Source organism: Musca autumnalis, unplaced genomic scaffold (assembly GCF_047663935.1).
Source record: "Musca autumnalis isolate F117 unplaced genomic scaffold, ASM4766393v1 scaffold_5, whole genome shotgun sequence".
NCBI classification, from domain to species: domain Eukaryota; kingdom Metazoa; phylum Arthropoda; class Insecta; order Diptera; family Muscidae; genus Musca; species Musca autumnalis.
In genome coordinates this window covers 158,337,646-158,362,212 of record NW_027412088.1, presented here as the reverse complement: position 1 = coordinate 158,362,212, position 24,567 = coordinate 158,337,646, and the positions used below count along the sequence as shown (strand labels likewise).

The following is a 24,567-nucleotide window of genomic DNA, read 5'->3' as shown; positions in this document are numbered from 1 at the left end:
GCTGCCCAGCTAACCCCACTAACCTGTCTCCTGATTCTTTATGGACACAGCCTGTCCAAGTTACAGAATTTTAGAATTTGGTTACAAAGGAAGTAGTACGAGGTAATAAAAGTTTTCTCGTGATACGAGATTTGCTGAAGGCATTCAATACGGTCAGTCACGCCATCCTGCTTGAGGACATCAATGACACTAGCTGGTGTGAAACAGGGATTTCCCTAAGGCGGGTTGATATATGCGGAATTGTTCAACCTCTACGTCTACGTCAGGGCTTCCTCAACCATCAGGCGGCATAAAAATCGCGCCTTTGCGATTTATTGCACGATAATGGCGCCGGATTAGAGGTGGCAAACTTTCGATAGTCGGACTATCGTTTTGATCACTGCCGTAAAGGTTAGTTTATATCGGAAGCAATTATTTGCAAAATAATACGCGACAGATGACTCAAATAAGTTGTTTTGGTGTCAGACGTAACCTCTGTTTTACAATAGTTGGACTATCGATAGTTTGGCAGCTCTACGTCGCGTCCAGTGGATATGTGCGATAAACTAAATGACTACATCGCTAACCTAGCTAATTACTTCCACTAAAGGATTATGCCAATATCAGCCTGTCTAGTTTAGGGGTCACATTCCACAGCATATTCAGATCATGCACAACTATGTGGTAAACTATGCGCCAACTAACTAACCCAAGTAAAAAAGTGTCAGTCGGCTTTGCCGACAGATATATACCCTCAGCCAATGTGAAACGAAATGTATTTAAGGTCTCTTCAGAATTTTGTGGCCCTTTTTGGACATTTGAACTTGCCGACAAACATGTGGATTAGGAATTAACTGCACTAATACACAAATGTTGGACTTTTGTAGGGCAGTTCTTAAAGTGAACTTATCCGAAATTTTGTGTGAGAGGTACCAGAAGGAGTAGACAAATATAGTCCATATTCGAACCTGATCTATATCTGGTAGATATATTAGGATGTGCAAAGTATAGATTACATCGGTCACTCCCTTCAAGAGTTATCGTGCGCAAAATTTTTCCGAACATTTTTAAAGTTTTGTGGGGGAGGTACCTGAAGGAGTGGACCGATATAGCCTATCTTCGAATTTAAACTATGTTTTGATAAAATATTACGAAGACCAAAATTTGGACCGAATCAACAGATCCATTCGAGAGTTATCTTGCGCTCCAACCACTACACAAGGGGTTATAGGGGCTTTTTGCAACTTTTCGTCCATTTTCTCAGGAAGTATGGACTTGCCCTGATGAAACTTGTACCGTCGTATGGGGGGAAGTGAATACAAGTTGTTGCAACAAAAACCAAAGCGATTCGAGTGCAGGTCCTAAACTGAACTTATCCGAAATTTTGTGTGGGAGGTACCCGAAGGAGTGGGCCGATTGAGTCCATATTGAAACCTTATCTAAGTCTGGTAGAAATTCCACGATGTGCAAAGCATGGACCAAATCGGTTACTCCCTTCAAGAGTTATCATGCCCAGAAATTTTCCGAACATTTTGGAACTTTTGTGGGGGAGGTACCGGAAGGAGTGGACCGATATAGCTCATCTTCGAACTTAAACTAAGTTTGGACAAAATATTACGAAAACCAAAAACTGATCCGAATCGGTTCATCCGTTCGAGAGTTATCGTGCGCACCAGCCAGACAGACGGACAGACAGACAGACGGACGGACATTGCTAAATCAACTCCAAATTGTCTGAAACACATTTCGTCCAAACATACTTGGGGTCTAAAACCATTATTTCGATGAGGCACATTTTGCCCGTATAAAAGTGTATATGGTAAATTTCAAATTTCTTTTGCAATCCCATTGGAAGAAATGTTAAAAATTTTTTGCGAGCACATCCGCAATTTTTGGAAAATAGATTAAGAAAAATGTCGTGGTTTCAAATCTGTTCGCGTTCACAAAATTGGATGCTGCGCTCCAAAGTTATGCGGGGTTTTATTCCCTTATAAAGAACAAATATTTAAAAATTCCATTTATGCTGTAATAAGAAAATGTATATATAAAGCGTTAACAGCATTTAATATCTATCCGTAGATGCCTAAATATTTACTAAATGTATTTCTATTTTCGCGGAAAATCGAGAAATACTGAAAAAATCTTGGAGTAAATTTAATTTATTCTAATTTAGAGTCCAAATAAAACTCGAAAAAATAAATATAAAATACGTACTGATTCTAGACAACGCGTAGAAAAATATGAGACCAAAATTTTAACGATAGGATTTATAACTGCCATATTACAGCAACAACAAAAGACGAAAACTTATTGTTGGAATATTATTTCAAAAATATAGTTTTTTGTTTAATACGAAAAATAGAAAAAACATTTTTGGGAGTTATTCTACTATTTCGCTAAATTTCGATGCAAGGACTGACGGACTTCGCTGAAACTTCTTCAAGGAAAATGCGATGACAAACAGGAAAGTGTATTTGCTTACTTTGATAAACAATAGGATTATGAAATAGAAAGTAATATTGAAATTACAACCAAAGAAAAAACATAAAAGTTAAAAAACGTATAACTCGCGAGTTCGTTAAAATCAGTTAAGGCGCATGCGCTTTTCAGATACAGCGAGTGCATCTCTATCAATATGTAGCGATTTTTCCACTTTTCCTTCAGCGGCCAAAGTGTGCCGTCAGCTGCATCTTACTGTTCAAAAATCCTTTATGTGGTTAAAAATACCGCGATGTACATAAGATTATAAGGCGCATCCGATTTCAGTGACCGCCTATAAAAAATACGTCATTATAACAAATTTTAAACAATTTCGTCAAGAACCGCGGATGTGCTACCAAATTCTATTTTATACGAAATACGAATATTACTCCAGAATCTCGGTAATTTATGCCACACGGTTTTAGAAAATAATATAATCGCGTATGAAGGATTCCATTTATGTAAAAATAACCAAAGAAAATCGCAGTTCAATGCGCGGAATCATCAAAATATAATTTTGCAGAATTTCCTACTTTCAAGGTATCGATAACCGCCGTTTTAGTGGATGGATTTGAACGCGGAAGGGTTCATTAAATCCGGCGCGTAAAAAAACTAAAATCACGCGGGGTTCAAGGGTACCTGAGCCACAGTTGTAAATTTTGAAGCCAAAAAATAGGTTTTTATATAAAATGTACACACCAAAATTTCGACTTTGGACTCTTATTACTAGGGAGCTGTATGAAGCACACTCATGAGATATACATCAAACGACGTGGAATCACGAGTTCTACAATCCAATAAATAGTTTGGGAAATTATCTGGTTGCGCCCTCCAATTATAAGAAAATTTCAAAAAACCCAGATTTCAAAACTTCAAAATGTCAGCATCGATTTTAGGGGGATGCAGTGTATATATCGAAAAATCATTTATTAGAACCATGTTGCCCAAGGGGTATTCTTCAATTCTTCCTTTGAGCTCAGGTTTGAATTTTCCGTGGTTTGACCAGCAATCAAGAAAGAACACAAAAAAACTTGTAAACTTCAACACATTTTTACCCATTTTTTAATATTACCACCAACACAGCTTCCACATAAATTATTTGTTATGGTTAATTTTATGCGACCCCGGCTAAAACACTTCAATTAATATAAATATATTCATATTATATAAAATATATCGACAGTTCGCGACTTATTAAATGGTGAACCTCAACTTCAACGATTGTAAAACATTTTTGAATATTACCATATACCCTTTCTAGCCTAAAGGCTGAGGGTATAAAAATTAAAAACGGTCTTAGCGCCTGCATCAGGATGACTTCACATGTCGTCTATTGATACTTACATGAGGATGTGAAGGTCATTCCCATACGCCGGCGCAATAAAATGTTGTCGATGTAGTATCTGCTTGGGTGCTATCGATCTAGTCATCCATGCCATCAACTTATGCATAGAGACCCTCCGCCCAGGCAAGTAAGTTGAGATGTTCCGTGGATTGAACAGGCTTATATGGCTTGACTGAATGCTATTCAAACAGATACAGTTGACAGAGGCATCCTAAGTTACGATATGAATTACTTTAATGGAAGATCATCCATTGCATCTGAAGAAGAGCAAATCCCAAGACAGAGAAGAGTGATATTAGCGCAACTGCGCTCGGGATTGTGTAGCCAACTAAAATCTTACTGCGGCAGATTTGATCCAACAACAAAATCGGCACTCTACCGTGATCATGCCATGCCAATGAAAGAAATGGCACCTTGGATGAAAAGTATTGGAGTGTTTGGAAATCTATTCTTAGTCCGACTTGTTGGACATATGTTCTGTAACGAGGCACCAAAGTAAGTATGACAGCTATAATATGTAATAATTAGCACTTTCTGTACACCTTTTTCAGATGTAATTCGAATTATTTTAATTGTAATTCGAGAATTCTGTTTGTAATTCGTAACATTTCATTTGTAATTCGAATTATTCCATTTGTAATTCGAATTATTCCATTTGTAATTCGAAATATTCCATTTGTAATTCGAATTATTCCATTTTAAATTTGAATTATTCCATAAGTAATTCGAATTATTCCATTTGTAATTCGAATTATTTCATTTGTAATTCGAATTATTCCATTTGTAATTCGAATGATTTCCTTTGTAATTTCAAATAAAATAATTCGAATTACAAATGGTATAATTCGAATTACAAATGAAATAATTGGAATAACCAATCGAATAATTCGAATTACAAATGGAATAATTCGAATTTCAAATGGAATAATTCGAATTACAAATGGAATGATTCGAATTTCAAATAGAATAACTCGAATTACAAATAGAATAATTCGAATTACAAATAGAATAATTCGAATTACAAATGGAATAATTCGAATTACAAATGGAAAGTAACGAATTACAAATAGAATTCTCGAATTACAAATGAAATGTTACGAATTACAACTAAAATGTTTCGAATTACATCTGAAAAAGGTGTAATGGAATTCTGTAACTCATTTTTTGAGTGACCGAAAAAAATCGGTAAAATTAAAATGCTTATAATTTCGGTAATAAACGAAATTTTTCGGTAAGATAACGACCAAAATGTAGTAGTTGTTAAGCCCTATCGATATCAATAGTGCTGTCAACATTTTTGCTAAAACTTTTCATTCATAAATCATTTTTTACTACGATAACATTTTTTCCTTTATGTTATCGGAAAGAATAGTAAAAATTATTAGATTCTTGCAGTTCTGGAATAGACAAAATATTCCACTACTGAATTACTTAGAAGTAGAATTAAAAAAAAAAAACAATTAAGATATTTTATTTTCATATTTAACAATTATTATTTAACCATATTGACTATAAAAATTGTGCATTTTTTGTTTAACAAAGCTGTAGTCATTCTGTATAGTTTACAATTTACAATCAACCATTTAACAAAGATTTATGTGTGTATGTATGTGTGTATCAAACTTAATAATAATTACAAAATAAATAATTAAATAATTTTACAAAATTTCTTTTTTTTTTAATCACAAATATCTCTCTTCATCTCTCTCTTTCTCTTTCAAAATATCAACGAATATAATTGACAACCTATTTGTTTAAAAAAATTTGCTACTGCATAAAAACTTGATGAGATCGCCACAAAGAGAGTTAACCAATCTAAAAAGGAAAACGTTTGTGAACCCTTTGGTTTAATATGCTGTTGCAGACCCATCCAACCGCCACGTTCCACCAACCAATGCACTAGATCATCTTCGATAATTTCCCCGACACCATCTACCAAACACTGCAAATAATCATAGTGACCCTGACGAACACAGTCGATTGCAAAACCCCCACACACAGCAAACACTGAAATTATTTTGGCCCATGTTATGCGTTCCTTTTCGGCTGTGCTGCGTGAGAAAAGTTGCTTCGCCACCAAATTCATTAACATTGGCGCTGTATCACTGTCCACTAGTTCACCGTAGGGGGCACGGGAAAGTTGTCGTGACACATTGGTATAGATGCGTGGATGCATGCGTTCAAGTTCTTCGCCCATCTGTGAAAGGGAGAGAGGGGTGGAAATATTGTTATTAATTTAATAGGTCTTTAAGAATATGAAAACTCACACTATTTAATGCTGGAAAGACTTCGTAGACTACTTCTGAAGATGGTTCCAATAAATTACGCATTCTTTGTGTGACTTTTCGATTTAACACGCCAGCTCGTCTTAATCTGGCTCGTATGTATTGACCGCAAAGACATTTTCCCTGGAAGAAAAAAAAAGAATAATACAAATATATATATGTAACTAGTAAAAATTATCAGACGGCTTTGCCGATGAGGTATACCCCCAGCCTGTGTGAATTGAAACGCCCATCCATCCATTAACAATATCGAATTTACGGATTACGGATTTTGTATCCCTTTTTGAAATTAGCCAACAAAAATATTTATTGAGTTTGAAGCTCAAAAGTGTTGCGGAGGATGTACTTTAAGGAATGGACCGACATAGTCCATTTTGGAAGTGGATCTTATTCCGGGATTCATTCCTTTTGATAGATTTTGTGCCACCGTATAACTTAGAGCTTTTAAGCCACGATGTCAGGAAGCGTGGACTTGCCCACGAAAAACACAAAGAGAAGCATCGGTATAATTTTCCAATGGTTCTTCGAACAGATCCAAAACTGCGCTTTAACAAAAATGTTGAATTTTTCTGAAGTAAAACTACATTTGGACAAAATATTAGGAGATTCAAGGTTTGGACGGTTGCTCCGTTCAGCAGATATTGCGCGTACTATTTTAGTGATATTTTTTAAATTTTGTGTGTGGGTGCGCACCGGCACTATCTTCAAACTTAAACTTAGTTTGGACTAAATACTACGAAGACCAAATTTTGGACCGAATCGGCTGATCCGTTCGAGAGTTATCGTGCGCATAGTGCCATAGGGATATTTTCTCAGGAAATATGGACTTGCCGCTAAAAAACTTGCTCCGCCGTAATGGGGGCAGCGAATACAAGTTGTTACAACAAGGATAAAAGCGATTCGAAAGCAGGTCTTAAACTGCATTTTTCCGAAATATTGTGTGGGAGGTACCTGAAGGAGTTGACATATATAGCCCATATTCAAGCCTGATCTATGTCTTGTAGAAATATTACGATGTGCAATGTACAGACCAAATCCGTTATTGCCTGCGGGAGTTATCGAGGGCACAATTTTTCCGAATATTTTCTAACTTTTGTGGGGGAGGTACCTGAAGGAGTAGTCCGATATGACCCATCTTCGAACCTAAACTAAGTTTAGACAAAATATTACGAAAGCGAAATTTTGGACCAAATCGGCTCATCCGTTCGAGAGTTATCGTGCGCACCAGTCAGCCAGACAGACGGACAGGCGGACGGACATTGCTAAATCGACTCCAAATTGTCTGAAACACATTTCGTCCAAACATACTTGTAGTCTAAAACCATTATTTCGATAACGCACATTTTCCCCGTATGAAAGTGTATATACCCTCGTTAGCATAAATGCTGAGGGTATAAAAAGCTGATTGGCACGGGTTCAGAGAATTTACTAATCACCACTTCAGAGAGCTTCCCACTCCCTCAGATGCCGGTTAGCTGAGCGAATTTTCCGAGACATCATCACAGCTGCAACTGAAAGAAAGCATGCTTCTATAGACCCTTTATGAAAGAAAGAGTGCTTCTACAGGCCCTTCCTGAAAGAAAGGGTCCTTCGATTGAACCTTTCTGAAAGAAAGGATGCTTCGATAGACAGTTTCTGAAAGAAAGGGTGCTTCGATAGACCCTACCTGAAAGAAAGGGTGCTTCGATGGACAGTTCCTGAAAGAAAGGGTGCTTCGATGGACAGTTCCTGAAAGAAAGGGTGCTTCTATAGACACTTTCTAAACGAAAGGGTGTTTGTTTCTTTCAAAAAGGTTGCATCTATAGACACTTTCTAAACGAAAGGGTGTTTTTTTCAGAGAGGGTGCTTCTATAGACACTTTCTAAACGAAAGGGCGTTTGTTTCTTTCAGAAAGGGTGCTTCTATAGACTCTTTCTGAAAGATAGGGTGCTTCTGTAGACCCTTTCTGAAAGATAGGGTGCTTCTATAGACCCTTTCTAAAAGAAAGGGTGCTTCCATATATCGTTTCTAAAAGAAAGGGTGCTTCCATATACCGTTTCTGAAAGAAATCTGGAAAAAGGGTGCTTCTATAGATCCTTTCTGAAAGAAAGAGTCCTTCTTTAGACCCTTCCTGAAAGAAAGTGTGCTTCGATAGAGCCTTTCTGAAAGATAGGGTGCTTCGATGGAGCCTTTCTGAAAGAAAGGGTGCTTTGATAGAGCCTTTCTGAAAGATAGGGTGCTTCGATAGAGCCTTTCTGAAAGAAATGGTGCTTCGGTAGAGCCTTTCTGAAAGAAAAGTTGCTTCGATGTAGCCTTTCTGAAAGAAAGGATGCTTCGGTAGACCATTTTTAAAAGAAAGGGTGCTTCGATAGACTATTTCTGAAAGAAAGGGTGGTTTAATAGACTCTTTCTGAAGGAAAGGGTGCTTCGACAGACCTTTCTGAAAGAAAGGGTGCTTCGATAGAGCTTTTTTGAATAAAAGGGTGCTTCGATAGAGCTTTTTTGAAAGAAAGGGTGCTTCGATAGACCTTTGCTGAAAGAAAGGCTGCTTCAATAGACCTTTTCTGAAAAAAGGGTGCTTTGATAGACCTTTTCTGAAAGAAAGGGTGTTTCGATAGACCTTTTCTGAAAGAAAGTTTGCTTCGATAGACCCTGTCTGAAAGAAAGGGTGCTTCGATAGACCTTTTCTGAAAAAAGGGTGCTTCGATAGACATTTTCTGAAAAAAGGGTGCTTCGATAGACCTTTTCTGAAAGAAAGGGTGCTTCGATAGACCTTTTCTGAAAGAAAGGGTGCTTCGATAGACCTTTTCTGAAAGAAAGGGTACTTCTATAGACATTTTCTGAAAGAAAGGGTGCTTCGATAGACCTTTTCTGAAAGGGTGCTTCGATAGACCTTTTCTGAAAAAAGGGTGCTTCGATAGTCCTTTTCTGAAAAAAGGGTGCTTCGATAGTCCTTTTCTGAAAAAAGGGTGCTTCGATAGTCCTCTTCTGAAAGAAAAGGGTGCTTCGATAGACCTTTTCTGAAAGAAAGGGTGCTTCGATAGAACATTTCTGAAAGAAGGGGTGCTTCGTAGACCTTTTCTGAAAGAAAGGCTGCTTCGATAGACCTTTTCTGAAAAAAGGGTGCTTTGATAGACCTTTTCTGAAAGAAAGGGTGCTTCGATAGACCTTTTCTGAAAGAAAGTTTGCTTCGATAGACCCTGTCTGAAAGAAAGGGTGCTTCGATAGACCTTTTCTGAAAGAAAGGGTGCTTTGATAGACCTTTTCTGAAAGAAAGGGTGCTTCGATAGACCTTTTCTGAAAGAAAGTTTGCTTCGATAGACCCTGTCTGAAAGAAAGGGTGCTTCGATAGACCTTTTCTGAAAGAAAGGGTGCTTCGATAGACCTTTTCTGAAAGAAAGGGTGCTTCGATAGACCTTTTCTGAAAGATAGGGTGCTTCGATAGACCTTTTCTGAAAGATAGGGTGCTTCGATAGACCTTTTCTGAAAGATAGGGTGCTTCGATAGACCTTTTCTGAAAGAAAGGGTGCTTCGATAGACCTTTTCTGAAAGAAAGGGTGCTTCGATAGACCTTTTCTGAAAGAAAGGGTGCTTCGACAGACCTTTTCTGAAAGAAAGGTTGCTTCGATAGACCTTTTCTGAAAGAAAGGGTGCTTCGATAGACCTTTTCTAAAAGAAAGGGTGCTTCGATAGACCTTTTCTGAAAGAAAGGGTGCTTCGATAGACCTTTTCTGAAAGAAAGGGTGCTTCGATAGACCTTTTCTGAAAGATAGGGTGCTTCGATAGACCTTTTCTGAAAGAAAGGGTGCTTCGATAGACCTTTTCTGAAAGATAGGGTGCTTCGATAGACCTTTTCTGAAAGATAGGGTGCTTCGATAGACCTTTTCTGAAAGATAGGGTGCTTCGATAGACCTTTTCTGAAAGAAAGGGTGCTTCGATAGACCTTTTCTGAAAGAAAGGGTGCTTCGATAGACCTTTTCTGAAAGAAAGGATGCTTCGATAGATCTTTTCTGAAAGAAAGGGTGCTTCAATAGACCTTTTCTAAAAGAAAGGGTGCTTCGATAGACCTTTTCTGAAAGAAAGGTTGCTTCGATAGACCTTTTCTGAAAGAAAGGGTGCTTCGATAGACCTTTTCTGAAAGAAAGGGTGCTTCGATAGACCTTTTCTGAAAGAAAGGGTGCTTCGATAGACCTTTTCTGAAAGAAAGGGTGCTTCGATAGACCTTTTCTGAAAGAAAGGGTGCTTCGATAGACCTTTTCTGAAAGAAAGGGTGCTTCGATAGACCTTTTCTGAAAGAAAGGGTGCTTCGACAGACCTTTTCTGAAAGAAAGCGTGCTTCGATAGACCTTTTCTGAAAGAAAGGGTGCTTCGATAGACCTTTTCTGAAAGAAAGGGTGCTTCGATAGACCTTTTCTGAAAGAAATGGTGCTTCGATAGACCTTTTCTGAAAGAAAGGGTGCTTCGATAGACCTTTTCTGAAAGAAAGCGTGCTTCGATAGACCTTTTCTGAAAGAAAGGGTGCTTCCATAGACCTTTTCTGAAAGAAAGGGTGCTTCGATAGACCTTTTCTGAAAGAAAGGGTGCTTCGATAGACCTTTTCTGAAAGAAAGGGTGCTTCGATAGACCTTTTCTGAAAGAAAGGGTGCTTCGATAGACCTTTTCTGAAAGAAAGGGTGCTTCGATAGACCTTTTCTGAAAGAAAAGGTGTTTCGATAGACCTTTTCTGAAAGAAAGGGTGCTTCGATAGACCTTTTCTGAAAGAAAGGGTGCTTCGATAGACCTTTTCTGAAAGAAAGGGTGCTTCGATAGACCTTTTCTGAAAGAAAGGGTGCTTCGATAGACCTTTTCTGAAAGAAAGGGTGCTTCGATAGACCTTTTCTGAAAGAAAGGGTGCTTCGATAGACCTTTTCTGAAAAAAGGGCGCTTCGATAGACCTTTTCTGAAAGAAAGGGTGCTTCGATAGACCTTTTCTGAAAGAAAGGGTGCTTCGATAGACTTTTTCTGAAAGAAAGGGTGCTTCGATACACCTTTTCCGAAAGAAAGGGTGCTTCTATAGACCCTTTCTGAAAGAAAGGGTGCTTCTATAGATCCTTTCTGAAAGAAAGGCTGCTTCTATAGACCCTTTCTGAAAGAAAGGCTGCTTTTATAGACCCTTTCTAAAAGAAAGGCTGCTTCTATAGACCCTTTCTAAAAGAAAGGCTGCTTCTATAGACCCTTTCTAAAAGAAAGGCTGCTTCTATAGACCCTTTCTAAAAGAAAGGGTGCTTCTATAGACCCTTCTATAGACCCTTTCTGATAGAATAGAAAGTTAGCCATTTACCGATCATCAGCATGGGTTTCGTAAGCAGCACAAAACTGCAACACAAAACAGTCATGTACTCAAGTGGAACAAGCCATGCGATAGGCTAATGCTGGTGGGACCCAGCTTATCAAAAGCTGTGAACTGTCAAGCACTATTGTACCCCTCATAACCCTTAAACATACTCTTAAAATTCCAATTACGAATTCAAGGCCCCTCGAAAAAAAAAAACTGAACAAATATTTTCTTCAAATGTTTCTTAAATTTGTATGTTATTTATTTTAAAAATGTGAGTGTTTCTAATGTAAACATAATATGTTCTCTATATAAATGGAATATTCATGACAAATTTGAACCTTATTTCATATTCATAGTAAAATTTTATTTAAAAACTAACAAAATGGAACAGAGAAGACTGAATTATATATGTACCCCCTTCAGTCTAATGTAACACTGCACCAAAAAACCCCTATCCTATTAAACAGTATTTAATATCCAATGTTTATTTCGCTTTCAACCTTGACTATCTCTTACAAATCCCATGTATGTACATAAAATAATTATTTCTATTGTCTGTGTGTTTATTTTTTTCTCCAAGAATTCCATTCATAAACTAAACACTTAGCCCAATTCACTGGAGGACGCTGGACAAAGTGTAGTTCTCTGTTCTTCTTTAGAAAGCGAAAAATAGATTTGCACAGTAAGGAAACTTGTCTGACTAAATTTCTTCTTCTCACTCAACACCGCAAAATAAATAAATGTTTTGTGTAATTTTTCTATGCCATACATAGTTCACACTTGATTTGTTTATAATATTCTTTTCTATTTCTAACAATTAATATTGTGGGAGGGATTTTTTTTTGTACTTTTTAATACAATGCTAAGAAAATTAGGATTATGTAGAAGAAAAACTAATGTTGCTTTCATGTTTGATTTCTTCAAATTTATCAGAACTATGCCCATTTAAAAATCAATTAGATTTAATTTAAAATAGGAAATATAGGGTATTGATGAATGTTATCAGGTGATATACATACATTGACGGCTGTGCATAGTCCATTTGCTAAGGAGCAACCGTGCAATACTGTATTCAGAACATAAATTTAATTTATCCAATACATCGTGGATAAATTAATCAATGAATTTGCAGAAATCTAAAGTCAGCGGGCTGATTTGGCTGATTTGAAATATGGTCTGACGTTTCCTGCTTTTAAATGAACGCTATTTGCAAATCTGTATTTTAAAGATTTTATCCGTAATTTCCAATCGAATTGGTGGTTAATTGGCTTATTTTTTTGCCTTTGGAATAGATAACACCTTAATAAACATTTAAAAACGTAAATGTGTATAGCTGTAAATTTTAGGCAAATTTTGAAATCTTGTATGGAGGTCCCCGAAGTAGTGGACCGATATAGTCCATGTTAGAACATGATTAAGGCAATGTTTATATTATACATTTTTGCAGGGTTAACCTTCTATATGAAGATTTATTTGAAATATATGCAATGGAATTGACATTTAAAACCTAGTGGGCTTGTTAAATCCGCACGCAAAAACCGCGGTTATATATAAACGTACTATTAAGTGTGAAAGAAATATTACGACAATGTCAATCAATGTTGTCCACAAGGCATTTTAGTTGAGTTTTTTAGAGCTTTTGAACCATAATGTCAGGATTTACCCATAAAAAACATTATATCGTTTTTCTATGCCATATAATATTTTCCAATATAGACATTCTTGGAACTAGATATACGTTTCAATGCTCATCAGGGTTATTTAAATCATTTGGGACATTATCTCAGGAAGTTTGGACTTGCCCCGAAAATAAATTATATCGTCGTGAGTGACCGCGAGAAGTGCTCCTAAACTACACTTGTGCCAATAACATCGAAATAGTGTGATGGACCTATATATACAATAGCTATACAAGCTACTGTATGTCTGGAGGAAATGTTACAATGTGCATAGTTTGGACCAATTTGGGAGGGAGCTCTGAGAGTTATCGAGCGCATTTTAGCGGAAAATTTAAAACTTTTGTGGAACAGGTGCCCGAAGGAGTGGATTAATATGGTGCAGCTTCGAACATAAACTAAGTTTGGGCAAAATATTACGAGATCCAAAGTTTGGACCATATCGGTTGATCCGTTCGAGAGTTACCGTACGCTACAGCCTGACGTGCGGACATGGCTAAATAGACTCCAAATTGTCTGAAACAGATTTCGTCCAAACATACTTTGGGTCTAAAACCATTTTTTCGATCAGGCATAATTTGGTAGTATCAAAGTGTTTATACTAGGGTTATGACTTTTATACAACCACGATGATATTTTGATGAGTTTTTTTTACTTAAGATTACATAAAATCTTAATTATAAAGTGATTCGATAAAAAAGCTTTCGCACAAAAAACTTTTAAAGTTGTTATTTTTCAGAACATTGGATAATTTCAAGTCACTGTAAGCAGATATTTAACTGAAAACGAGGTATAGGAGCACACGACAACCATTTGTTTTTCACTAATTTTATTATTGTTTTATAACATATATATTTTTTTACGTTATATAAAACTTTATTTTATATATCATAAACATTAAAGGTGATTTGTGCGGGACCTTTTTCAAGGTTTAAATGGAATAAAAGTTATTTTAGTCATTAATAGACAAAAGGTCATTCTTTCGAGCAACAGGAAATAAGTTTTTGGGATTTTTTTTTTCATTTCATAGTATTTTTTCAAAAACAAAGTTAAGCTGGTTAATTCATTCTCACTACAGGAAATCATTTTTAAGAAAAAGGCTAAGGGTATAAAAATTTACTTATATTTACAAATTTCGGAATTGAGCTTTTGTCAGTCAATTTCGGTTGAATAATATGGGTAAAACCTTTTTGTGCCCCAACTAATTACCAATTTTTACCTTTTTCGGTGTAATAATGATGCTAAAACCTTTAAAACACCGACAATCAGGATCTACCTATATGAAAACAAAAACCTGTACTAACAAATTTCTTGGGAAATTTTATATGAAAACGTAATCATGTACTGACAAATTTCTGGGGAAAAATTTAATGGCCCAGGGAAGACTAAATATCAATTTTCAGGCATTTCGGTGTAATAACGGGGCTAAAGCCTTTAAAATGCCGAAAACCGGGTGGTACTGCTCTCTGGGCGCCATAGCAAAACGTGGACCTGTACTACTGACCACTTTTTACCCATTTCAGTGTGATAATGAGAATAAAACCTTTAAAATACCGAAAATCCGGTAATTCATTATATGGGGGCCATAACAAAGGTGGACCAATATAGCCCATTTTAAATGGCAAAATCCTAGGAGTAACCGTTCTGGTCTCAAGTGAGCTAAGTCACTCGCTTTTGGCTTAGAAACTTACGTTCTTCTGCCAGAATAGCACTCTTATATATCTTTAAACTGCCTGTGGAACTTCATCAGTGTGAATCCTACACAAACCTGCCTGATAGGCTCGTTGGTCTAGAGGTTCCCGTTTTTTACCTTTGGACCTCTCTTTCTCTAGATTAGTCTAGTTCTTTATAGCCTGCCTGATAGGCTCGTTGGTCTAGAGGTTCCCGTTTTTACCTTTCTCTAGATTAGTCTAGTTCTTTATAATTCATTTATGTGATGACAGCTTTAGTTCAGCTCTTTTATATCGTGGCAGAATACTAGTCAACTAGGAGACAGCTCTTCGTAATAGGGAGGAGTAGTGCCTCCAAATTCTTTCCTTGCCTGGCAGCAGTAGTATGTAGCGAGCGGATGCAGCTATGATGATGTCCGCGAAATTTCTCTCAGCTACCCGGGAACCTGGTGATTGGTAAATTCTCTAAATCCTTGCCATACCGTCGGTGTCATGCTTAAGTGTTCCATACGCCATTTGCCCGTTTTGAGATAATCGCATTTTAATGTTTTGCGTCACAACTGTGTGGAGCTGACTAAAGCAAATATTTATATTTCTGACTTGAAATATTAATAATAGTATATAGAACATATCTGCAAAAATTTAGAGGAATATGTATTGGAATATAAAAGTTATAGAGATTTTTTTTAAAAAAGAATTTTTGTCGATTTGTTCCATATCCGCACTTATGACACAAATGTGAAATATTGTAAATCACATGGAACAAAGTGACAAAAAAATTTTCCATATTTTCCTCAATAATACGGCGTTTAGATTATAGTTTTTTGCAGGGTTAACCTTCTTTATGAGGATTTATATGAAGTATACACAATGGAAATGACATTTGAAACCCAGACCAACTGGGTTAACCCGGTTATATGTAAACGGCCTATAAATTAAATACTTCTAAATCAAAAATTAAAATTCTGATTTTTGAAATGTGTTTTTAAACTTCTAATTTTTTAAAATATTAATTTCATAACTGAAAAAATTTTATACTTTTCCGTTGAGGCGTGGATATCTCGGAAACTAGAGAAGATAGGAGAAAGCCGACTAGAAATTCAGAAAGAGCATACCGGAAAACCCCAGAAACCACCTGTATCTCAAAAAGTAAAAAAATGGCGTATGGAACACTTAAGCATGACACCGACGATACATCTTTCTCACATTTCAGAAAATTGTGGCAGTTCCAGGTTATGAAGTCGGGTGGTGTATTTACGGAGACGATTATAGGAAAGTGTTCTGGCCCAGGCGAAATGGCGGGTTTGCAAGGCACGTCATCTATCCCCTAGCACCAGGCGGTTATTGTCCTACAAAAGCGAGCTAATACGACATATTTTGAAAAAAAAAACGCATCAAAAAAGTATTGGATTCTATGAAACTCGTCGAAGGGAGTAGTATTGTTTGGGCTTGAATGGCAACAAAGGGTGTTGAAAATTTTGTTTTTATAAAAGCAAACATGGTCAAAACATTGTTAAGAATATTTCTGAAAACTATGTTCAAAGAAAAGTGGAAAAAATTTTGTGCTATGCACCAGTTTTTACCTCTATCAGGGCAACGCCGTTAAAGACTAGTATAATATAGGCCTGGCTAATACAGGACTTTCCATATCGCTCATTTACTCAAAGAGTGGCATAACTTAAACAAGTAAGAAAAGCGTTAAGTTCGGTCGGGCCGAACATTCAAAATATATTAAAATGACGCGTACTTTATAAGGGGTCTTATGTGGGGACTATACCAAAACGTGGACCTATATAACCCAACTTTGGTAGGAATATTTTCTGGCCTCTGAAGACACAAAATACCAAATTACAACCAATTCTGTGGTCAAATGGGTCTAATACATTTAAAATATATTAAAATGACGCGTACTTTATATGGGGACTTATATGGGGGCTATACCAAAACGTGGACCTATATAACCCAACTTTGGTAGGAATATTTGTTGGCCTCTGGAGACACAAAGTACCAAATTACAACAAATTCGGTGGTAAAATGGGCCAAATATCTTAAAAATTCCTTAAAACGACGACGCGTCACGCGTCATTTTGTATGGGGGCTATACGAAAGCGTGGACCTGCATAGCCCGCTTTCAATACCAAAAGTCCTACGTAAATATAACATATTTTCCCAAAATTTCATCAACCTACGTCAATCCGTTAGGACGTTAGAGTGATTTCCACAGACGGACGGACATGACTATATCGATGTAGAATTGCACGCTGATCAAGAATATATATACTTTGTGGGGTCTACAATGATTATTTCGAGTAGTTACAAACTTAATATACCCCCATCCTATGGTGGAGGGTATAAAAATGCGTTTTCTGAGTTAGCAATTTCTATTTTTTCTACGACTTCTACTTCATCCTGTGTCAAATTTTCATACTGATATATCTAAAACTCGACGAGGTACAGCTCATTTACTACGAGTTTCGCATAAATCAACACAAACGTTTTTTAGTTTATGAATCACTAGAACACTTCAAATCATGCTTAACCTTGCACACAAATTTAGCACTGGTATCTTGCTAGCTGTTTGCAAAATATGGTACAAGTAGTTATTTTAGTTTTTGTGTAATAATCTTTTTAAATGGAGAAGTCAAATTTCAATCGCCAACTTAAAACGCGTTTTTCTCGAAACTGGATTTTTCGACATGTGACACTCTTTGAGTAAATGAGCGATATGTCATGACTTTGTTTGTACGTACTCTGGACATAAGCCTTAATGATTTTTCATGGTCATTGGAAAATAACTTAAAAAAATTAAAAATTTCTAGCCAAATTGCCTACGAAGTGTCATTAATTACAATCCTGCCAATATTACGTCAAGATTTTCATTTTTTCTATCGGAATCATTGACAAAACTACTAAAAACTATAGGGAGCCAATAATTCTACCATTCTGATTACTAAAATTGCATAAAAAGCGAAAAATTTGGAAATTATTAATCGATTATTGTGATACATCATTTTTCATGCTCACATTAAAAACGCCCATTTTTTCCGGTAAAATTTTAGTATAACGGTACTGTAAACGGAGTATTTTTGTATGCCATCTTAAAGACAACTTTTCAGCCTACAAAATAGTTTTTTGAATTGTTAAAAAATCTCAACTCGTTTCCAAGTTATCAACGTTTAAATTTCTCGCTCAAATATTAAAACAACGACTATGGGATTAAGCCTGACTGTTTTGAAAAACAAAATAGAAGTCGTCATCCCAAATAAATAACGCCAACCCTCCTAATTGTGAGACCGGGCACCGTGGAAATGTTGTTTATTGCTGTAGTATGCAATACCAACAAATTAGTTATGTTTTTTTTCATTGATAACACTGTGCAACAAAATGGAGCTCAAAGTCTGGGGGGTGGAAAATTCCTATTGGGGATGAAAGCCCTTGGTGAGTATATACAGAACCCCGAAGGACAGATTCGCCGTGAGTCGAACTTTCGCGATATGGCGTGATGAATATTTTGCTGGAGACCCTAAAAGCCATCTGGAATCAGCGTTATATCTTTGTTCGCTGTTGTTTAAGCTTATATTTAAGATGACATGTCCTTCCTTTTCGTCCTTTATTTCAAGAACCGCAATAAAAGTGGCACAAGATGTCATTTTTCAGCTTCGGAATATTCTACAAAAATGTCGGTCGGAAGATTTTAGGTACGGTTTCCAAAGACATAAAATCGATAAAATCATGTTTAAGCGGTCGTTTTTCACTTTTACCCGAATCTTGCTCAGACAGCCCTATATCTATTTATCTCAATATATTACTGTTAACCTATTGATGGCCTAGAATTCTCGAAGTCATTAAAACAGTTGTATCTTGTTTGGCTAAGCACGTTAATTTCATTATTTTTTGGAATAAATATCCGGATATCCGAATTATGGAACCGGTTATTCTGATATTAAAACCGAATTTTTATCCGGTTTTTATGAACCGAATAACCGTATATGTATATCATTAGAAAGCTATTAAAATTGTCAAACAGATATGACTAATATGCATTAGACGTTTTAAGCGGTTATGGTGCTGGAACAAAAAAACCGTATTTTTGAACCGTTTCTTAACGTTTGTGAGGATACATTTCTGTGCGTAAAAAAAATTATGATCATGAAATTCTTTTTGGAAGTGAAAGCCCTTGATGTGGGCATACAGAACCCTGAAGGGCAGATCCGCCGTGAGTCGAACCTTTGTGTTATGGCGGGTTGAATTCTGGGATGGTGACCCATTATTGCAAGCGTAAAAAGTTACGTAACTGAATTTCAAGTGGTTTAGGGTGCTACTGGGACAGTATGTGCTATGTCGGCGTAAGATTATTTTCGTGATATGCTACTGGGACTGTATGTGCTATGTCGGCGTAAGATTATTTTCGTGACATGCCCTAGCCAAATCGTCTGAGGTTTTTTTTAGTATTTTAACCCTGAAATTGTATCTTTCCTTTTCATTAAAGTATATTTTTATACCTTCTTCAACAAAAAGGACATAAACAACAAAGCAGGATAAGAGTAAGACACTAAATGTTCTACAGAAATCGTCTTGAAACTATTTGGCTTAGCACATACTGCACCTAAACCCACTTGAAATTCAGTTACGTAACTTTTTACGCTTGCAATAATGGGTCACCATCCCAGAATTCAACCCGCCATAACACAAAGGTTCGACTCACGGCGGATCTGCCCTTCAGGGTTCTGTATGCCCACATCAAGGGCTTTCACCTCCAAAAAGAATTTTCCACCCCCCAGGTCATGATCGTAATTTGTTCACGCACAGAAATGTATCCTCACAAACGTTAAGAAACGGTTCAAAAATACGGTTTTTTTGTTCCAGCACCATAACCGCTTAAAACGTCTAATGCATATTAGTCATATCTGTTTGACAATTTTAATAGCTTTCTAATGATATACATATACGGTTATTCGGTTCATAAAAACCGGATAAAAATTCGGTTTTAATATCAGAATAACCGGTTCCATAATTCGGATATCCGGATATTTATTCCAAAAAATAATGAAACTAACGTGCTTAGCCAAACAAGATACAACTGTTTTAATGACTTCGAGAATTCTAGGCCATCAATAGGTTAACAATAATATATTGAGATAAATAGATATAGGGCTGTCTGAGCAAGATTCGGGTAAAAGTGAAAAACGACCGCTTAAACATGATTTATCGATTTTATGTCTTTGGGAACCGTACCTAAAATCTTGCGAGCGACATTTTTGTAGAATATTCCGAAGCTGAAAAATGTCATCTTGTGCCACTTTTATTGCGGTTCTTGAAATAAAAGACGAAAAGGACATTGAAGGAAGCGAGTTAGAAGGTCGAAATGTTCTACGAAAAAAATCCTCATTTGATTTGACTGAAGATATGTCATCTTAAATATAAGCTTAAACAACAGCGAAAAAAGATATAACGCTGATTCCATATGGCTTTTAGGGTCTCCAGCAAAATATTCATCACGCCATATCGCGAAAGTTCGACTCACGGCGAATCTGTCCTTCGGGGTTCTGTATATACTCAACAAGGGCTTTCATCTCCAATAGGAATTTTCCACCCCCCAAAATTTCGGTTCACAGTGTAATCGACGAACGCATAGCTGTGGGAAAGATTTGGTTTTGTTTGCAAGTGAAGTTGCTCGAGTTTAGGTAGTGCCAAAGAAATTCTCGATCAGAGTGTTTCATTGCGCACGAGTCTATTTGAGCGAGCTATTGACACTTGGGTATAAAAAGTTTCTTGTTGAAAAACAAGAAACAAGGGAACTGATGAAGATCTGTGGCGAGGTCTGAAACTATAGTCTTCCCTGTCTTACCCCTTGGTAAACAACGCCAATTTTTCCCACTAATAAGTTAAAGTTGTTTTAATAAAATATTAAAACAACGACTATGGGATTAAGTCTGACTATTTTGAAAAACGGAATAGATTTTCTCGAGAGAACATTCCTCCAATCATGAATAATTAGAGAAAAATAATCATTGAATTTGCCAGTACTGAAGGGCCTTTTTCATACCTTTTGTGCCCTGATTGTTGAGAAAACATAGAGAAAATGTTAAGTGTTTGTGGTTTTAGACAAAATAAACAAATTTAATCAAATAAATTACACTTTAATACATCAAAGATATTCAGAAGATGTTACTTATTATAAAAAACATCAAAGGAACCAGGAATTTTTGGGAAATATTAATCGAGCATCACAAAAACAAACGTTATGGAACAAAAAAATTTTTAATTTTTTATAAATGTATTTTTATTAAATTTTTTTAAAAACGTATCTTTGCCTGTGCATTTTATTTCTTGTACAAAATGACATATGTATATATACTTATGTTGTTTTCTATGAAAAAGAGCGGAGGAATATGGAAAACACATGTACAATTGTGTTGTTTTTCGGTAAAATTTATTTTACAAATTGCAGAAAAGTAATACAAAATATCATGCAAAAGAGCACATTTAGTTTTAAGTCGTTTTCACTTGAAAGATAATAAATATTTTATTTTTATCCAAAATGACCTAAGTCGTCTTGTGTTTTTTTATGAATAAGCGATTTACTGCTGCTTATGCGTAGATAATAAGTTTATTTGAAAATTATTTTATAGAAAGGCCCACTTAAGCAGTTTTTCCAAAAATATATCAGTAACTCTCAAAAAGTACAACTACGTGGCATTAATAACTCAAAATTTACATAAGTCGACTTATGTTGTTTTGATTGAAAACCACGTATTTTGTCTTTCGCAACCTAATGCAGCAAACATTTGGGATCCACATGACCCGATTAACCAACCCATTACAAAGAATTACTTCTTCTTCTTTATTTGCCTATTCGTTTTTCGAATTTTGGCGATCAATGCAATTATATACATACATATTACATCTGTTACATTATAAATTTCATTTTGGTGTTTATAAATTTCTTATTATCTCAGCAAATGACTCTCTGTTTCGGCTTTCGCTGAGAAGATTCCCAACATCTTGGATACCAGTCCACTCCTGTATGTTATTAATCCATATCATTTCCTTTCTTCCTCTAGTGGGTCTTCCTTCAATTTTTGTTCGGATTATATTTTGGAGTAGTTTATATTTGTTGTTTCGCATTATATGACCAAGATAAGCTGTTTTTCGTTTTTTTATTATATGGGTTATTTCCTTTTCCTGGTGTAGCCTTTGCAGTACCTCACTGTTTGAAACAAACTGCGTCCATGGAATTTTCAATATTCTTCTGTATGTCCACATTTCAAAAGCTTCTAGTTTTTTAATATCTGTTGCCTTTAAGGTCCAAACTTCGACAGCGTATAACAGAACTGACCATACATATGTTTTCATGTATCGCAGCTTGGTTTTTATGTTTATATCATGGCTGGTAAAGATTTTCTTGTACTTGATGAATGCTTCCCTAGCCATTTCAATTCGGCATCTTATTTCGGATGAGTTATCCAGCTTGTCATTTATCACTGCACCGAGATATTTAAAGCTGTATACTCTCTCTACTGGTGTATCTTTTACTGTTAGTGTGAAAGGGGGACAGCGGTTTTCTTTGCTCACAATCATATATTTTGTTTTCTTAATATTGATTTTTAACCCATACAACTCGCTTTGTGCTACCAGCCTATTTAAGAGATATTGAAGGCCTGACATGCTGTCAGCTAAGATTGTTGTGTCGTCTGCATATCTTATATTGTTGATGAAAGCGCCATTTACAAATATTCCTTTCTGAACATCTTTAAATGATTCCTGAAATATTTTTTCGGAGTATACATTGAATAGTAAAGGTGACAATATACATCCTTGCCTGACACCTTTAGATATTATTATATCTTCAGTCATCTCTCCTTCAACATCAACCTGTGCGGTCTGTTGCCAATATAAACTTTTTATGCAGCGAATTTCCTTTTCTTCGATACCAATAGATGCAAGGATTTCTACAAGTTTATCGTGTTTGACTGAATCAAATGCTTTTTCATAGTCTATAAAGCAAATATAAACGTCTTTTTGAGCATTTTTACATTTTTGAAGAAGAACTTCAATTGATAAATGCGCCTCACGTGTTCCCGTACCTTCTTTAAAGCCGAATTGAGAGAATCCCATAACATTTTCACATCTTTTATATATCCTTCCATGAATTATCTTGAGAAAAATTTTAAGGGTATGGCTCATAAGACTAATTAGTCTATAATCGTTGCATGCTTTTGGATGTCCTTTTTTAGGAATAGCTATGAACGTAGATTTTAGCCAGTCCTGTGGATATTTACCGGTTTCATATATGCAATTAAAAAGCCTTACAAGTATGTTGATATTATCGCCTTCAATCAGTTTAAGAATTTCGGATGGGATTTCATCTGGACCACATGCTTTCTTCATTTTTAAAGATTTAATAGCAGCTTCAGTTTCGTGTTTAGTTATCGGAGTTCCTACTTGTGGCTCGGGTTCCATTATGTCGTAGTTTGATCTGTTTTCATCTGTATAAAGAGAGGTTATGTAATTCTGCCATATAGCTTTTTTCTTCGTAATAGAACTTTTGGCAGTGATTTACGATATATTCCCGCTGCTTCCTTAATTTTTTGTGGAGATTAAAATCGTCATGAAGTTCTTGTAATCTTTCGATCTCCTGGCATTGTTTGTTAAGATTGTCATTTTTCGCTGCTCTGATTGCAGATTGTACTTCTTTATTTAATTCATGATATAATTCGTAGTTGGAATTCTTATATTTTCGACGTTCTTCCATTAGGCCCAGTATTTCTGTAGTCATCCATTCATTCTTCCGTTTTCTTGGATTGCTTCCTAAATTATTATCTGCTATTGATTTTAGCGATTGTTTTACCGACTTCCATATGCTTTCACTGTCCATTCCTTCAATTTTACTAAATTCTTGCCCTATGAGGGCTTTTATTTCTGTTTTTATTGATGGCTCATCCAGTTTCTCAACGTTAATTCTCTTACGTATTTTTTTCTTCATGTTTGTCCTTAGCTTTGTTTGTAGCTTTGTCATCAGTAATACATGGTCGGATGGGACGTCCGCTGCTGGATACGTAGAGGTTTTTGTTACAAAAGAAGAATAGCGTTTGTTAATTAATATATAATAGATTTGATTCCTCACTATGTGTGTTGGTCTATCCTGGGGTGACTTCCAGGTATACAGTCTTCTAGGGGGAAGGGAGAACATTGTGTTTGTAATTTTCATGTTATGTTCCTGGCAGAATTGGATCATTCTGCTGCCTCTTTCATTCCTCTCTCCTAGGCCATGTTTTCCCGTAATCCCGGGCACTATATCTTGGCCCACTTTAGCATTAAACTCGCCTTGAACTATTGTTATTTCATGGTGTTTAGTCATGTTCATTAAGTATTTAATATCTTCGTAAAACTCTTCGACTTCTTCTTTGCTTTTATCAGCGGTAGGTGCATATACTTGTATAATATTAATTTTAAGTGGTCTTGCTTCCAATTGTATAAGCATTGTTCTATCAGATTTGGGAATAAAGCCTGATACACATTTTGCTATATGTTTTTTAACAATAACTCCAACGCCGTTTCTGTGATTTTTATTCATATTTCCTGAATAAAACATTTTAACATTTTCAGAGACAAAGTCTCCACTGTCAGGCCACCAGGTTTCGCAGACTCCTAAAATGTCGATTTTCAATTTATTCATTTCATTCACGGTATTAGCAAACTTTCCAGATTCATAAAGACTTCGCACGTTCCATGTACCAATATTCAGAGTGTGTTTTGTTTTACCTCCGGGGATTCTTAGCACCCTCGTATGACCGGAGATTGAGGGCCGTTGTTCATGTGTGTCCATATTTGC

General features: G+C 36.1%; 1 protein-coding gene across 1 annotated transcript in view; it reads right to left on the bottom strand.

Annotated features, from left to right (window-relative positions):
• Nucleotides 1-5,260: 5,260 nt before the first annotated feature.
• The window catches only part of Debcl (Death executioner Bcl-2), a 32,282-nt gene continuing 12,975 nt past the window's right edge, over nt 5,261-24,567 (bottom strand). Inside the window, exons 3-4 of the mRNA XM_073957815.1 lie at nt 6,073-6,213; nt 5,261-6,002 (exon numbers count right to left, since the gene is read on the bottom strand). Of these exons, the coding sequence (XP_073813916.1) occupies nt 5,523-6,002; nt 6,073-6,213 (621 nt within the window). The 3' untranslated portion in view covers nt 5,261-5,522. The remainder of the gene's footprint in view (nt 6,003-6,072; nt 6,214-24,567) is intronic.